This window comes from Pogona vitticeps, chromosome 3 (assembly GCF_051106095.1).
Source record: "Pogona vitticeps strain Pit_001003342236 chromosome 3, PviZW2.1, whole genome shotgun sequence".
NCBI lineage: Eukaryota > Metazoa > Chordata > Lepidosauria > Squamata > Agamidae > Pogona > Pogona vitticeps.
Window position 1 is genome coordinate 194,672,594 of NC_135785.1, and position 18,325 is coordinate 194,690,918.

General features: G+C 38.9%; 1 protein-coding gene across 6 annotated transcripts in view; it reads left to right on the forward strand.

Annotated features, from left to right (window-relative positions):
- Positions 1–18,325, forward strand: part of SYTL5 (synaptotagmin like 5) — an 83,309-nt gene that overhangs the window by 42,212 nt on the left and 22,772 nt on the right. For 4 of the 6 annotated variants that reach the window (XM_020777675.3, XM_078390489.1, XM_020777677.3 and 1 more), the window contains exons 4-7: positions 4,751–4,860; positions 6,945–7,083; positions 8,592–8,702; positions 10,899–11,055. In XM_020777675.3, coding sequence (XP_020633334.3) covers positions 4,751–4,860; positions 6,945–7,083; positions 8,592–8,702; positions 10,899–11,055 — 517 coding nt within the window. The remainder of the gene's footprint in view (positions 1–4,750; positions 4,861–6,944; positions 7,084–8,591; positions 8,703–10,898; positions 11,056–18,325) is intronic. The other 2 variants (XM_078390490.1, XM_078390491.1) reach the window with 1 other exon arrangement.

Genomic DNA, 18,325 nt, shown 5'->3' on the forward strand with positions numbered 1-18,325 from the left:
CTCATTTTACCGACCTCGGAAGGATAGAAGGCTGAGTAAGTGTACAGGAAAATTCTACTGTCTTTGCTGAAACATACCAAGGCCCCCATCTATAAGTGCCCATCTAGGGAAATTTTAAGGTGCAGAAAAGGATTACAAGCATAGTCTATCAGAAGGGTCTTTGTTGTCTACTCTGCTATCTGTACTGGATTTGAGTGTTTGTATGTGTGTGCTTCTTATTATTGTTTAACAGTGCTTTAGTAATTGGTAAGTATATGGATGTCTTAGGCGTTTGCAGATGAAAAAGCCTTTAGGTACATAATGTTACCATGGTATGAAGTGAAAGAAGAATTGATGGTTGGTGATAATTGCTGGGGATTTTGGTAGGAGCAGAACAAGCTATGGGCAATGATACTAATGTTTAACACATGTGATGCTGTATAAAAGTAGCCACTATACAACAGCAGAATGACTCCCAATGCCATAAAAAAAGGTAGGATAAAAAACAGAACATTTCATTTAAGTATCTGAGTATATTCAGATTACTGTGTCATTTGAGTTGCTTGTTTAGGCAAATTTCAAGAATAAAAACTGCTTGAATTTCAAAGTATGTGGAGGAAAGATTCTGCACAAGTACTTACACAGCCTTCAAGAATACTTACACGGTGTTGGTGGTGGAATAAATATGAAACAATCAAACATTTCTAACATCGTTGAACAGAGCACAAAGACAGAGGGAGGAAAGTGTGAAAGAAAATGGTAAATGTTTTACCAAGGAACAGGTCTTCACTGTAGTTTACATTCAAGAGAAGTTTTAAAATACATTTCACTTTTTCATAAAGCTTTCTTATTTCTGGTATGGCATTTCATTTTACTTGGGAAAGGGCAAAGTACCACATCTTTTTTTAAAAAAAATGTAACTTCTTTGCCATTTTGGAATGTGTTGCAGCAGTTTGAATATGTCTGCAATTAATCAGGTTATATTAGGTTATTAATTATTGAAGCTAAAACTTCCCTTTCAGATATCTGGCATTCTTTGACAGACATTTTCAAATACTATAGCTTCCACCTTTATGGAGCACTTTCTGTATATCTGAGGAGCTCATAAGCACCAGACTTCAAGCACATTCTAGGATATCACATCACATGTTTGAGGATGATCTTTGCCTTTCTTTGTGGAATAGATCCTCCCACTATTCCTCCTGAACTAAGTTTATGATCTGGGGCATCCCCCCCCCCCCAATGTCTCAAAGCTGTGATGAATGCTCTTCCTAGTGTGAAGGGATAGTGGTAGATCTGTGTAATTAACCTAGACTTACAAACATTGTTAACTCAGCTGTCATGTAGAAACCAAAAGTGTTGAATTTAAGTTGATGAGAAGGCCAGTTGTGGCAGACAGCAAGTGAGCTGTCTTATGCAAAATATCAATCCCAGAGAGGATCTTCTTCCAAATCATCTTGTGAGGGGAAAGACTGTAAAATAATAATCTGCAGTCCCACTGCACATTAAATTTGGTTCCTTGTTTTTAACTTAAGAAGGGAATGTTCAGCTTTATACATGCAGATCTGCTGCCATCTTGGTTGGGCTCTAAGCAATAGTACGTAAGTGGATAGTCATAATCTAAAGGAGTATATTCTGACCTGTAGAACATTGTTACAAGCAATGCTGAATCTTTTCTTCTTCCTGGCAAACAAATGAAAACTTTGGCTTCTAATCCTTTAGTACAACAACAGCAGTAATTATACCAGACAGTTGCTGTAGTCAGTAAGAATGGAAGATGTGCATTTGAATTAGGCATCTGTTTGGAAGAGATTAAGGATGATTCAGAAGTCAAAGAAATACCACGTGTGATTTCGGTAAATTGAGTTGTCACAATCTGAATCTATTCATATTAAATTTATTAGTGCCTGTGTATGATAGAAGTCTTGGTGTCCTGTAAATCTGTCTGGGAATGGTATTCTGTAATTGTGGTGCTGCAGTTGAGACTGTTGCTTTCTACCTTTAAAAACAACAAAAGCTCTTGCACCACTGCGATGGGCATCCTTTTGAAGATGTCTTGGGCACTTACAACAGGGAAACGATACAGCAAGTTAGGTGGAAGCGGGAGACAGAGAAAAGAGGGTAGAAGAGTTTCATTGCCAGATAGGGCTTAGACAGAAAAGCAATCAGCCACATTTTGGTTGAGAGATGTTTCATCAGGCAGGGCTATAGTCTCTGTATTTTCCTCAATCTGAGGCAAGATGCTTGAAGTACTAGGGCAAAGGGTGCTTCTGGAAGTGTTAATAGGTTTTCTAGAAGTAGGTGGCTTTTTAATGAAGAGTTCTCTTACTGACGTCCTGGGTGCAGTTCTTTTGGTAGAATTCCAGCAGTCAGATCAAATTCTGTAATCCTTGAAGCTCCTGAACGGCCTTCAAGAGTAGTTTTGGATATGGAACTAACATTATTGCTTTGCCTCCCACTCTCTATGATACCTGAGAAGACATACTGTATTTTAATCATTTAATCTTTTGTTGTATTTTAATTGAATTTTAATTGTTGTAAGCTGCCCAGAGACCTTTGGGTAGAGTGGGCAGCATATAAATTAAATAAATAAATAAACTCTTAGTTTGTGAAGGTTTCTACCTGTATAGATAGCTTGAAGGCCAAATATTTTCTAAATAAATCTAAGATTTGTGCTGCAAAAAGATGTCCAGAAATCTAGGATTCCAGTTCTAAGTGAGCCTTGGAAAAAGCTGTGTGGAAGTTAAGAAAGGAGGATCACTTCTCAGGGTTTGAAATTCTCAGCCTTGTTTCATTTAGAAGATGGTACTAAACCAACTGAACTATGAAGCAAAGTCATATCATGCAGATATCTTGACAAGGAGTTATAGAAACAGAAAGACTCTGCATAATAAAACCAGTTTGTTTGTTTAGTCATTCTCCTTGAAAAGGTCTCCTGATCAGAATAAAACACCAATGCAGATGGTCTCTCTGCTGCATGTGTGCAGTGGCTGGATTACAAGTCCTGTTGAGTTCCAAAGAAAATCTCCGATACCGCAAATGAAATTATGATGCTTTCTGCCTCTAAAAACAACAAAGGGGTTTGGAGATGAATAGTTTGGATAAATCCGGATGTCCCAGTTTAGGTGTCTAATATAAACATTTCTTATGTAGGGTAACAAGTATTTTCGAACATCACTCCTGATGAAACTGAAAAGAAAAATATTTACAAACATTGACTTAAAGATTATTTCTGCTCCCTTTATCCAACTTAAAGCACAGAACAAATACATGGAGAGGAGAAGGGAGTGGTTAGTGTTCAAAGGGCAGTAAGAATAGCTTGCAAAATACCACGACATACTTGAATTCAACATGTGTTGTGCTTTGATATCAAAGGACTTATTTGTATGCACTTCTCCATGTTTGACAACACCCTGGATTTCTGAACTTCTGACTTCCTTGAACCTCTCAGTGTTCATCCCTTTCAGTTAATATTTGGTTCTAACCTAGAACTGAATAAGAAAGGTGAAGTTGACATCGGTGGTTGGTATCGTTGGACACCTGCAGAGGTCCTCCATTGACACCCCCCTCCCAAGTCTTGGCCCTATTTAGTAAACCAGCAACCGCCATGTGTGCATTCAGCTCCCAAATAGAAAACAACTAAATGACAAAGAGGTGGTGACCTCACTCGAGGAAGAGAGAAGAACACTGAGGACATCTTTTGCTGGGGTACCAAGGAAACTGAAGCTCACACTGCTTCCAATTTATCTGGTTATTACAAGTGTCAGATGTCTGAATTTTAAGGATTCTGCCAGCTCTGATGGCACCAAGCACTGCTTCTTTAACAGTTGTAAACAATGTAGTTGTCACAAGAGTGCCACAAGTTAAAATTTAAAAAGTAAATCAATACTGCATTGATACTAATTGTTTCCAGATAATATTACACCAGATAAGGTCATCCAGAATAGTCCTGCTGGAGTGCATTAGAGATTGGAATGTTCATGGAATGTTTATTTTAAGAAAAAATAAAATGTAACAAGATTTTGCATTTAGGAACAGTTTGCCTTCTAAGATTTAGAAATTCCACGAGTATATTTTAGAATAAATTGGGCAGTCCTTCACTCGCGAACATTGTTAACTCAGCTGTCTGTTGGTTAGGAAGTCTTCCACATTAAAACAACAACAACAAAAACCTTTCTGCCTTTTTTTTTAAGCTCATGATTTATTTGTAATAAATTATTTTGTGAAAGTATGCATATTTTCAAAACAGAGAGATTAAATCTCAACTTTCATTCTGCTTTCATTTTTCTGTCTCCTTCCCTGTTCTGGTGGTATACAGTTTGACATTAGTTTTCAGTACCCATCGTTATTTTCAAGAGTTTATTACAAACGCTAGGGTGAATGCTTTGGGAGCGTGGGCTGAGCTGCTGTGTTTGGGAATGCTTATATGCTCACTTGGAATGAGAAACAGCAGGGAGGGAACGGTTTTAATACCCCTTCTTTCTATTCCTTCCTCAAAAATATACCTCACCAAACTTTTCCACCCATTGGGGGGGGGGAGAAGCCCACTGAGACTCATTCTATTAGACCTGTAAAAGATATTTTATTAAACGTTTCAAACAAATAATGTTTGAGAGGAGTTAATCTTTCTTATAGTCCATGGTTTCTTGTACAGTATTTATTTATTTATTATATTTTGGAAAAAGAAGCTTGGGAGGGTAAGAAAGTCATGTAACTGGTTCACATTGGTTTCATCAGTTTGCAGCAATTCAGTTTTATTTCTTTTCTACAGGCACCTTAGAATAGTCACAGGTGAGTGGTTCTTTGAAGAGAGAGCAAGGCGCTTCAAGCACTCCAAGCTCCTTGGAAGTGATGTTGTTAGACGGTCTTTCAAAGCCCAAGGTAAAACTAGCAAGACCTGTATGTCTGTCACCTTCCTCTTCCCTCATTTATTGCTCGCCTTCTTACTGCTGGGCAATGAGCTGGCAAGGGGTGCATCCTCCTTTCTAGTTATATTTCTGTTCTCTTACATTGGGCACATAGCATCCTCATATCAAAGGAACTGGGTCAGCTCCATGACTGTTGAGGTTTAGCAGTATTGCAGCCAGTGTTCCCAGATCATTTATGTTGAACTTATTCTATTTACTTAAAGTTCCCTTTGAAATTAGTGACATGTGGATCGTAGGTCACAGTGGAGACATTTAAAAGTGCACATCAAAATAACAGATTTTCTGTTATTGATACTTGTGGGAGCTCCATGTGCATGTAAATGATTTCCCTTTATAGCTGAGAATATTGCCCCAGTTCATGCAGTATTTAGATTAAGAAAGTTCTTTACAGATTCATAAATATTAATGCCTCAACTGCTGCTGTCTATATAATGTGTGCATAATGTATAATACTGTCAGAAGGAAAATTGTGATGTACAGCCCACTTTAGCAGCTAATACTGTGTTCGTTGCAGGAAAGCAAGATAGTTTTATCATTGCAAGGAGCTAGCCTTTTACAAACGTTGACACTGATATACACTAAAGATTTTCGAGTCACTTTGTTCCATGGCTTGAAATACAGCTTTATAGTGAAAACAGTGTGTTCTGGGAATGTATAAAAACTTAGAAATATGGGTACTGATAGATACTAAATTTTCCTGGTATAATAATAAAAATGCAGAAATCTCCTTATTTAGTTATAAAATATGGACTGTACTTTTGTGTGAGAGAAGGGATGATTTCAGTCAGAAAAGTTTGTTTCTGGCATTCCTCTGTAATATGTGCTTCACTTTTTATAAAAACGAAATGGTTGTTGCTGAGGAAATATTGACATGTGACACAAACAGATCCCATGGACAACCAGAAAGACAAATAAGAGGGTTATGGTACATCAAATCAAGCCTAAATTCTCATTAAAAGCTAAGATGACTAAACTCACTAAAGACTTCCTAGAAAAGGCAATAATGCTGAGAAAAGTGGAAAACTGTAAGAGGAAGACCTAACAGATGGATTGATTCAGTAAAGAACTCCATGGCTTTCATTTAGAAGGCCTGAGCAGTGCTGTTAATGATAGGACCTTTCGGAAGTCATTAATTCTTAGGGGTAACCTTAACTTGGAGGCGACCTCACAGGACATATCAAGAACAACAGATGGACCATGGATCAGACTTCTGTAAGGCAGCTTTGTATGCTGTTTGTAAGCTATTTGTCAGTGTTCATCCACGCAGTATGCTGGTTACATGAGTCACAGGAACTGCATTGAGCCCCTGTCATTAGAAATTACATTTTTGACAGTATTGTGTTTCCTGCTTGATACAGAAGCAGACAAAACTGAATGGATTTTGTTGCATTTCTGGGCTTTGTGCAAAGTGCTGCCCACTGTCTTTTAAAAGTGCAGGGTGGCTGGACACTGGTTAGAACAATTAAATGTTGTCACATGGTCATGCTCAATAAAATGTTTGCTGAGAACACCATCTCTGCCTCCACCTGAGGGAGGAACTTCTCTACTCAGGTGCCCAAGCTGTGGAACTGTCTTATCTGATGGACTCATCTGGCTTCCATCTTAATGAAGATTTGCCACCAGCTAGAGATTTTTGTTTTCTTGTTGCAGGCCTCCAGTCTGGCCCATCTTTGATTTTGATTTTTCATTTGCTGTTACTCCTTTCCTGTCTGTCTGTCTGTCTGTCTTCCTTCCCTTATTCCTTGAATTTATTTTTCTCCTAATGGTTTTTCCTATGATAACTGCCTGGGGTGTTTTTACTTGAAACAATGTGAGATATCAGTGTTTAATCAGTAGGTGGAGTGGAGGCCAATAAATTGCAAAACAAAAGGGGCTTTGTATTGTTTTTAGATGTTTTTAAACTTAGTGGCCCAGTAAGGTCCAGTGGCTGCTGTACTTGTTCATTAGATTCTTAGAATTTTCATCCAACTATAACCTAACTGGGAAACATGTTTTAATCCCTCTGAGTGAAATTTTAGTGTTCCTTTTCTTTTTAAGATTCTTCGTCTGAACTGATAGAAGGTGGAAAACCCAGAGATCAGTCTCCAGGAAGCTTGGAGGAGTCATCAAAGCAAGATATGTTAACTTCCCTTTCAAGTGGAACAAAATCAGTCTTCAGTGGGCCCAGGAAGATAGGGTAAGGCATTATTTTATTATTTGCAATATGTTTATGGTAACGATGCAGAAGTGGTTCATCACTTAGAGCCAAATCTTTAAAATAAGAACCAAACTGCTTTTATTGTGGATATGTTGGGGTGTTGGGACTTCAATGTCTTTTAGCAGTCACAGATAAATAGTGGTTATTATGAATAGTAGAAGATACTGACTATTGAACTTTTTTCTTCAAGTAAGTATTTATAGTCAGAGACTGCTATTCATTTATATTTGAAACATTTTAAAATATGATTAATAATCAGGTTATACTTCAAAAGAAACTCAACAGCATTTTAGGGTTTGCTTTTGTTTTCTCTCCACTGTGCTGTGCAATTTACAAACAAATTACTGTAATTCTGTTTTGAAGACTTTGACCACACAAAAGAGGAAACTAAGACTTTTTGGTACCTATCATTCCTCTTATTCTTGTTTCTCTCCAACTGGAGGCTGGACATCATGGTAGCTAGTCAGATTTAGGATATATTTGTCTAAGCAACAGTGTTCTTGTGTTTCCCAGGTTCTTTAGACAATACATTATTTTCCTTTCTGCACTTCTGTCCCCATTTGTTCAACTTTGAATGGCTAGCTGAAAGAAACTGTAGTTTTCATTTATTTTATGTTTTATGATTTTTGGTCTTTATTTGCTTTAACACCTTGTTGGTCATCCTCTTGATCTAGGAAATTCTGAACACCATGCAGTAGATGCAAAATTCAAATGTGACTTCACTGCTACAGGGTGTTGTGACAATCTTTAGCATTCTTTAAAAGGGAATTAGACAATTATTCTATGGGAATAAGAGTATCAGTGCCTAATAGTAATGATAGCTATACAGTGGACCCTTGACTTACAGACTTTTTGAGTTACAGACTTCTCTGGCCGCAAAATTTAGGTTTGACTTGCAGACTGAGAATTGACTTACAGACCAGAAAAAAACCAAAATGGAACAAAAACAGCCTGTTACGGGATTAATCGGTTTTCAGTGCACTGTAGGTCAATGGAGACTTGACCTACAGACTTTTTGACCTGCAGCCACCATTCCAATACGGATTAATTCCGTAAGTCAAGGGTCCACTGTATATGAATATTCCTTCCATGATCAGAGGCATACTTCTCATTTTATGTTTTTAGGTTTCCTAAACTCATCTATCTGGTCACTGTCAGAAACAGCATGCTTCTGGTCTGATTCAGTAGTGATTTTGCCTTCTGAAAATATTGCAGATCTAACAGTAGCGTCCTGATCACAACTACGGATATCAACTGTGTGCCTCCTTAATATTGCTTAGTAGCAGAGTAATGGAATTAAAGGTGACACAATTATGTGCCACATACCAAGTCTCGTACACTATAAGTGTCACTGCAAGAAAATGAGAAGGCCATAGTAAACGTTAAACAAGCATGGAAGTTAATTTTCTCTGCAAAGAGTGAATGGAGAGTCATGCATTTTGACTTTAGGAAGGGAATGTATTAATGTTAATTTTTAAATATTTCAGTAGGAACATCTTCAAAACAGTAGCTAAAGGAGACAATGCAAATGTGAAAGCAGAAGATGGAAGAAGCATCAGCTCAGAAGCTGATATCCATAGTATACACAGTGCTGATCGGTAAGAGAAAAGGAATCTCTGAAGCACAAATCACTCTTTATTTCTTCACTGTTGAAGAAATGCTTTCTTATTTTTTGTATTTGTAACTGCAATATACTAAGAGAGGGGCATTGGCATTATAGCTGTGAGGAAAGGGTTAAACATTCTGATGAACCACACAATGCATACAGCATCTATATTTTATCTAGATGTGCTCCATTTAGTTTGCTAGTGGACAATGAACTGTCATTGTCAATGATACCATTTCACCATGCTGCTATTTTTTTAATAAGCTTTTGTCATGGTAAAAAAAAGATTGTTCATAGCAATTTTATCAGAACATATTTGACAGGATCAACCAAGCAAAGGTGTAATTCAGATATCATGTCTAACATGAACAGAATTGCCAGAACACCAGGAAGATTGCTTAGACATTGAAGCAATATGTTTTTAAGTAAAGATGTCAGCTGAGCTTAAAAATAGCCTTTCTTTATTCCTGTATTATACTACCTGGCAGTGCCAATTTTAGAAATTCCACTGCAGAATATTATGAAGTTTCACTTTTTCAAACCTGGAACACTGATTAATAATCAAATGAAAAGATAAAACTATTTTCTGTGTATTTACCTGAAATTTAATAACAATAAAACTTTAGAAATAATGTTAAAAACTTAAATGTTTTAAAAGTTTTAATATTGTTGTATGCCATGCAGAGACCATTAATAATGGCACAGCTAAAAAATATTGTAAATAAATAAATAAAATAAAACTAACCGTATATGTTTGCAAGGTCACAAGATGCTTGCATTGGTTGTGTAATGGAAAACAGTTCAGCTTGAGAATCATTAACCTGAGGTTGAGTTGGTACATTGGAATATAGGTCCTCTTGGGGAAAGAGCAGGCAGATGGATGTATTTGGAGCAGCTGAATTGCAGTGTGAGAACTCAGATGTTGTCAAGTTGAAACTGTCCTTGGAGAGTTTTGCAGTCAGCCTAGGAACATATACATCAGACCATTTCAGAATGTGGCACATCTCATGAAGCCTGCATATCAACTACGATTAATACTAAGGGTCCACATACATGGATCTGCAAATTATGTGGGTGTTATATTAATAGCTTTGTTTCCCTAGGGAAAAGCAACTTCAGAGGGATCCATTTGGAGTGTAGAATCCATATGTGTGTTTAATATCCACATCCTTTGCTCCCTGATTTTTTCACTGTAAATTTTTCTACCTGCCTCCCCCATTGGTCTTCACCTTGCTGGGTTCCTAGACATGTTTTTTTCTTCACAATAAACCAAGAGATGGGGAAGGGATGTGGCCATGGAACAGTTTGGGATGGAGAAGCAACTGCTCAAAAAAGGCTAAACACACTGTTCTGCAGGTTTCTTCTACTCCAAATAACCTTTTCCCATACCTAGGTGAGCTGGTTGGGGTTTCTGGGAGTTGTAGTCCGAGAACACCTGAATCACCCAAGGTTGGGAACCACCAGGTTATTAGATATTCTCTCTACGTTCATCTGAGGGCCACATGGGCTTTTCTCTGTATGGCTTGTCTAGAAGATGAGAGGTTCAGAACTTAAGAATAATCAAACAGTTGTAATTTTTTTTTCAGAAGTTAGCTGGCAAAGTGTGTTTTCAGATGCCAGTTCAGATATTAATTAGAAGGGGAAATACAAATGTATCACTTGTATTGCTTTCTTACCTCCTTATATGATGGGAAATGGAGAACACAGAGATCTTGCCATAAATTAAATCTACTAGTCTTACTTGCCATACTACCCAAGCAAGCAAGCAAACAAAGCCTGGATCAAAATACTGGCAGGGGGTGGGGAGACTTTAAACTTTTCCTAACAGTAAGTTAAGGAGATAGAGGACTTGCATATTCTGTGATATATTTTTGATTAGGTTGCCGATTCAGTGGATTTGTTCTTTTTTATTACAGAAAGACTAAACTGGATGGGTCAAGTTATAATGAGCTGAAGCCTAGTTGATGATGGGCTGAAATTGCCTTGTACAATCACAATAACTACTTGTACTCAAGTAGCAGAATATTTATTGAGTAACTTGTGTAAGATTGTACACTAGTGGTTGATCATCTTCTTTAAAGTGTTAATTAGGATATCTACTTTTTCTTCATTTCTGACCAGGTAGTGTACATTTCTTTTGAGATACTGTACTTTCTAAAATGTACATTTTGGGGTACTTTTTCTGTAGGGGGAGCAACCTCTCACTAGACAGCAGTGATCAGGAAGACATGCCAGGTAGCCTGAAAGGGGCCCTGGGTACTGTAAACCAAAGCAATGCCTCTACTCCAGTTCGTTCAAGGTCACCTGCACTGAGCACCCGGAGCATGACTATTGACAACAGCACAGTAAGTTGACTGATGCCAGTAGTACACCAATAACAGCAACATAGTCTTTTGCACCTTCAAGAAATTTGCTTTCACCTGAGCTTGAAATTGAGCCTCAGGTATATGTGTACATGGTTGTGGGAATGGAACTGGGTTAAATGAAGTACATAAAACCATAATAGCATTGTAGGCATCCTTCAGTCTCAAGAGACTCTGGTAACGTGCTCTGAACAGAGGTCTTGGAACAGCGTCTAGTGTGGCTGAGAAGGCCAATTCGAGAGTGACCATCCTTTCCACACTGAAGGCAAATATAATCTGTCCCCGGTCCAGCTCTCTGATTTTGCTGGTTTCGGACTGCCTCTTTGCCTCAGCCTGCTGAACAAGTGTCGCTTCAAATTAGGAGAGGCCATGCTGCACTGCCTGCCTCCACGTGGAATGCTCAGATGTCAAAGTTTCCCATCTGTTGAGGTCCATTCCTAAGGCGTTCAGATCCCGCTTGCAGATATCCTTGCATCGCAGCTGTGGTCTCCCTCTGGGGTGCTTTTCCTGCACTAATTCTCCATACAGGAGAGTTTTTGGAATCTCACCATCAGCCATTCTCACAACATGCCCAAGCTAATGTTGTGAGATAAATAATAGTATTATTGAGATTGATAACAGTTATTCAAATGCTGGTTGCATAAATGTCGTTCCGTTAAGCAAGATAACCTAATAAAGCCAAGCAACATTACCAGTGAGAGAAAGGTTCTTTCAAGGTTTTCCTACCTCCAAGAAGGTAAAAAAAAAAAAATCCAACCATAAAGTTACAGAATGGACCCAGTTTCACCAATACAAGCTCATCATATCTGTTACATGATAGAATGAAAATTTAAATTTGCATGACAAAATGTTCTTGCTCTATGCTTTCCCTCATGCCAGCTTTCTGTGTTCAGAGATTTATATTTTTGCTGAAGGACGGTCCAGTCACACAAACACCCAGCTGCTGTCCAAACTAGTACAGACTAGATACAGGTTTACTCCCTTGAGGAGAATTAGGCCTTAGTCACACAATCTGTTAGGCCAAAAGAGAATATCAAGTCTTTCATTTGAAATACTGTTCATTCTTGGAATCCAAATACCCAAGAAGATGTCTGGCTAGGCAAGGAGGGAGCACAGGGGGAGGGGTGTTGTCCCTTTTTATTCCGGTAACTACCTTGATAAGGCCTTTGGCGGAGACAATGTGATTTGACTGAGGCCACCTAGTGAGCTTTATGGATAAGCAAGACTTTGTATCCAGATTCCCTTGGTCTAAATCTTTGTAATGGCTGAAATCCGATTGGGCAGGTTCTGCCTCTTCAATGAAAATGATGTTGTCATGACCGGCAAGGTTCAAGGCTTTCTTTCTTTTTAAGTTTTGGTTTCCCTACAATACTTTGTATCATTGTGCGTGAGCTGTGCATACAATGAAACTGAAAAAAGAAGTCTTGAATCAGTGGCAGTCTGTGCTGATGAAAACCTCATTCACATAACACAAGCAGAGCAGCACAACAGGTTTTTGGCCAAGGTGTGTACTAAATTTCACTGGTTCAGTTGATTTCTGTAGAAACTTAGCAGCAAAACTCTGGGAGCAAGGTGGTGTCTCAGACTTCCAATAAGGATATGGGATATCTCAGGTGTTGACAGATTGTGGGTCACGTATGCCTCGCTGCATGACTGGACATCTCTGTACCTTTTTAAAATCTTTTGGAAAAATCATTTTCGTTCTATTAATGAATCTACTTTTGCAAAGAGAGTTAATAGTCACTAGATAACAAAATCTAATCTAATTCAGATTTTCAGGATGGGAGCACTGATTTTCTGAAGATGTCAGTTTACATATTGGCAAACATAATAAAAGCTTAGAGAAAATTGGGCACTTTTGCAGAAATAATTTTCTGATGGTATTTTTTTCCTTCTGTTTGCCCAAGCTCTGCAGATTCCTCACAGATGCCCCTGGGTTTTTTTAAAAAAATCTTTATTAAAAGAACATAGAAACAACAACAAAATAGTCCAGAATTTTCACTAGAAACATATAATCTGATACAGTAACTTCACCCTGTTGTAATCTGCATCAGATTAGAATATTGCACCAAAGATTGACATGGGAGACTGGTGGGAAAAAGTCTTGTTATTCTTATTAACATTAAAAAATAAAAGGCAACTAAGTTTTGAAAAAATCATTTTGGGAATGTGATTAAGTAATTTGAACTGGTGTGTTAGTTTTTCTGTTAGGGTTATATGTCACATTCTGTTTTTCTGTGCATGTAAAGATAAACTACAAGTTCCCTTCTGCTTTGTGCCAATTTCCAAACATGTTGTAGTACAGAAAAAGATAATTAACTGATTATGATTTTGCTGTTCGTTGTTGCCTGAAATTAAGGACAAAAAAGCTAGATCTGGTGACCCTATAATTTTTTGCCTGAGATTTAGTTGGTTTCTGTAAAAACTCTGAGCTAGAACCACTGAATTGGAGGCCATGTCCACCATTTATTTATTTATTTATTTATTTATTTATTTATTTATTTATTTATTTATTTATTTATTTATTTATTTATTTATTTATTTATTTATTTATTTATTTATTTATTTATTTATTTAACTTATATGCCACCCACTCTACCCAAAGGTCTCTGGGCAGCTTACAACAATTAAAATTCAATTAAAATACAATAAAAGATAAAATGATTAAAATACAATTAAAATAGATACTCTAAAAATTGCCATCAGGAGCCACAGTTGATGTTATTTCAATTAAAAGCCTTCTGGAACAGGAAGGTTTTGACCTGGCACCAAAATGTCATCAGCGTCGGCGCCAGACGAATCTCAGCCGGGATGGCATTCCATAATCTGGGGGCAGCTGCTGAAAAGGCCCTTTGTCTACAAGCCATCCCTCTTACCTCCTTGAGGGACAACTCTTTCAAAAGGGCCCCCTGGCTAGATCTTAACTGCTGGGTAGGTTCATGTGGAAGGAGGGGGTCCTTCAGGTGTCCAGGGCCCAAGCCGTTTAGGGCTTTATATGTCAAAACAAGCATTTTGACCTGGGCATGAAAATACATACCAATATTCCCACATTTCCTCCAAATACAGCAAGATGAACTGACTTCTTTATTGATATAGTTTAAATGTGGAGGTGTAAAATACACCTTTTGCATAAACTTAATAGAATGCTCCTTAAATTTGGAGGAGATTGATCTGAGAGGAGCCTTTTTCCATAGAGCCTACCATTTTACATCAGATATGGTAATCCCTAAATCGCTTTCCCAGACCATTTTGGGACCTAATTTATAGCTGTAGTGGGATTCAATTGATATTTCATATAACTTGGAAGCTCACTGAATATTTTCTGAGGCTAATGGCAATGTATCAAATACAGTTAATTGTCTAGTGGCTTGTATTTTCACTACCTGAAGGGAAGAAAAATGAACAACCTGAAATATTTGAAACCAGGAGGGTGAGATACTACTTGCTTGATTTAACAGTTGCTCAATTGATTTGGGGCTAGAACTGTTACATGAATCTTTTAATCAATAACAATAACAGTCTTTCCACAATTTAAATTGAGTCAATTAATCAATTTAATCAATCAATCAATTAATTGTTTCCCAGGAACCCATACAGGCTGTCAGTGTTTTCAGTCCCAAATTCCAAGGTTTAATTGGCAGTATTTGCTAGCCCTGGTAGTTTGTCCAATAGATCTCTAACCTCTCTTTGAAGAGGATTAATAGCAGCAGCCCATTGTTGCTTGAGTTCTGTTATTTTTCAACTACCTTATGTGTGTGTGTTTAGTCGTTTAGTCGTGTCCGACTCTTCGTGACCCCATGGACCAGAGCACGCCAGGCCCTCCTGTCTTCTACTGCCTCCCGGAGTTGTGTCAGGTTCATGTTGGTTGCTTCGCAGACACTGTCCAGCCATCTCATCCTCGGTCGTCCCCTTCTCCTCTTGCCATCACACCTTCCTAACATCAAGGTTTTTTCCAAGGACTCTTTTCTTCTCATGAGATGGCCAAAGTACTGGAGCCTCAGCTTCAGGATCTGTCCTTCAAGTGAGCATTCAGGGTTGATTTCCTTTAGAACTGATAGGTTTGTTCTCCTTGCAGTCCAGCGGATTCTCAAGAGCCTCCTCCAGCACCACAATTCAAAAGCATCAATTCTTCGGCGGTCTGCTTTCTTTATGGTCCAGCTCTCACTTCCATACATCACGACAGGAAAAACCATAGCTTTGACTATTCGGACTTTTGTTGGCAAGGTGATGTCTCTGCTTTTCAAGATGCTGTCAAGATTTGTCATCGCTTTCCTCCCAAGAAGAAGGCGCCTTTTAATTTCAGGGCTGCTGTCTCCATCTGCAGTGATCATGGAGCCCAGGAAGATAAAATTTGACACTGCCTCCATATCTTCCCCTTCTATTTCCCAGGAGGTGATGGGACCAGTGGCCATGATCTTAGTTTTTTTGATGTTGAGTTTCAGACCGTTTTTTGCACTTTCCTCTTTCACTCTCATTACAAGGTTCTTTAATTCCTCCTCACTTTCTGCCATCAGAGTGGTGTCATCTGCATATCGGAGGTTGTTGATATTTCTTCCGGCAATCTTAATTCCGGCTTGGGTTTCTTCCAGTCCAGCCTTCCGCATGATGTATTCTGCATATAAGTTAAATAAGCTGGGGGACAATATACAGCCTTGCCGTACTCCTTTCCCAATTTTGAACCACTCAGTTGTTCCATGACCAGTTCTAACTGTTGCTTCCTGTCCCACATATAGGTTTCTCAGGAGATGGATAAGGTGGTCAGGCACTCCCATTTCTTTAAGAACTTGCCATAGTTTGCTGTGGTCCACACAGTCAAAGGCTTTCGCATAGTCAATGAAGCAGAAGTAGATATTTTTCTGGAACTCTCTGGCTTTCTCCATAATCCAGCGCATGTTGGCAATTTGGTCTCGAGTTCCTCTGCCTCTTCGGAATCCAGCTTGTACTTCTGGGAGTTCTCGGTCCACATACTGCTGAAGCCTACCTTGTAGGATTTTGAGCATAACCTTGCTAGCGTGCGAAATGAGTGCAATTGTACGGTAGTTGGAGCATTCTTTGGCACTGCCTTTCTTTGGGATTGGGATGTAGACTGATCTTTTCCAATCCTCTGGCCACTGTTGAGTTTTCCAAACTTGCTGGCATATTGAATGTAGCACCTTAACAGCATCATCTTTCAAGATTTTAAATAGTTCAACTGGAATGCCATCACCTCCACTGGCCTTGTTGTTAGCCAGGCTTTCTAAGGCCCACTTGACTTCGCTCTCCAGGATGTCTGGCTCAAGGTCAGCAACTACATTGTCTGGGTTGTCCGGGATATCCAAATCTTTCTGATATAATTCCTCTGTGTATTCTTGCCACCTCTTCTTGACGTCTTCTACTTCTGTTAGGTCCCTCCCATTTTTGTCTTTTATCATGTTCACCTTTGCGCAAAATGTTCCTCTAATATGTCCAATTTTCCTGAACAGATCTCTGGTCTTTCCTTTTCTGTTATCTTCCTCTATTTCTTTGCATTGTTCATTTAAGAAGGCCCTCTTGTCTCTCCTTGCTATTCTTTGGAAGTCTGAATTCAAGTTTCTGTAACTTTCCCTATCTCCCTTGCATTTTGCTTCCCTTCTCCTCTCTGCTATTTCTAAGGCCTCGTTGGACAGCCACTTTGCTTTCTTGCATTTCCTTTTCTTTGGGATGGTTTTCGTTGCTGCCTCCTGGACAATGTTACGAGCCTCTATCCAAAGTTCTTCAGGCACTCTGTCCACCAAATCTAGTTCCTTAAATCTGTTCTTTACTTCCACTGTGTATTCATAAGGGATTTGGTTTAGATTATACCTGAGTGGCCCAGTGGTTTTTCCTAATCTCTTCAGTCTAAGCTTGAATTTTGCTATGAGAAGCTGATGATCAGAACCGCAGTCAGCTCCAGGTCTTGTTTTTGCTGACTGTATAGAACTTCTCCATCTTTGGCTGCAGAGAATATAATCAATCTGATTTCGATATTGCCCATCTGGTGATTTCCATGTATAGAGTCGCCTCTTGTGTTGTTGGAAAAGAGTGTTTGTGATGACCAGCTTATTCTCTTGACAAAACTCTATTAGCCTTTGTCCTGCTTCGTTCTGAACTCCAAGGCCAAACTTCCCTGTTGTTCCTTTTATCTCTTGGCTCCCTACTTTAGCATTCCAGTCCCCTAGAATGAGAAGAACATCTTTCTTTGGTGTCAGTTCTAGAAGGTGTTGTAAATCTTCATAGAATTGTTCAATTTCAGTCTCCTCAGCAATGCTGGTTGGTGCATAAACTTGGATTATTGTGATGTTGAATGGTCTGCCTTGGATTCGTATTGACATCATTCTATCATTTTTGAGATTGTATCCCATTACAGCTTTTCCCACTCTTTTGTTGACTATGAGGGCTACTCCATTCCTTCTACGGGATTCTTGCCCACAATAGTAGATATGATAATCATCTGAGCTGAATTCGCCCATTCCTGCCCATTTTAGTTCACTGATGCCCAGGATGTCGATGTTTATTCTTGCCATCTCCTGTTTGACCACCTCCAGCTTCCCAACATTCATAGATCTTACATTCCAGGTTCCTATGCAGTATTTTTCTTTGCAGCATTGGATTTTCCTTTCACTTTCAGGCACGTCCACAGCTGAGCGTCCTTTCGGCTTTGGCCCAGCCACTTCATTAGCTCTGGAGCTACTTGTACTTGTCCTCCACTCTTCCTCAGTAGCATGTTGGACGCCTTCCGACCTGAGGGGCCCATCTTCCAGCGTCATATCTTTTAGCCTTTTGTTTCTTATCATGGGGTGTTCTTGGCAAAGATACTGGAGTGGCTTGCCATTTCCTACTCCAGGTGGATTGCGTTTAGTCGGAACTCTCCACTATGTCCTGTCCGTCTTGGGTGTCCCTGCACGGCATAGCCCATAGCTTCTCTGAGTTACTCAAGCCCCTTCGCCACGACAAGGCAGCAATCCATGAAAAACTACCTTATACATTGGATCAAAATTATCTTGAGGCCCTTTCACTGACTTATTCTCCACAATAGGATAGTCAGCTTCCCCTCCTAGGCTTTTTTTACGCAAGCATTATTTGCTCCAAATAATGAGTCTGCTGAAGCTTCTTCAATTCTTGTGGATTCTTTACTCATATCTTAAACAGTTACTGTTACTTTCAGTTATTCTCTTTTCTTAGTTTAATTATTAAGTATTTTGGTGTTGAGTCTATGGAGATTAGGCAAAAGCAGCCATTTTCTCTGTGTTGTCAT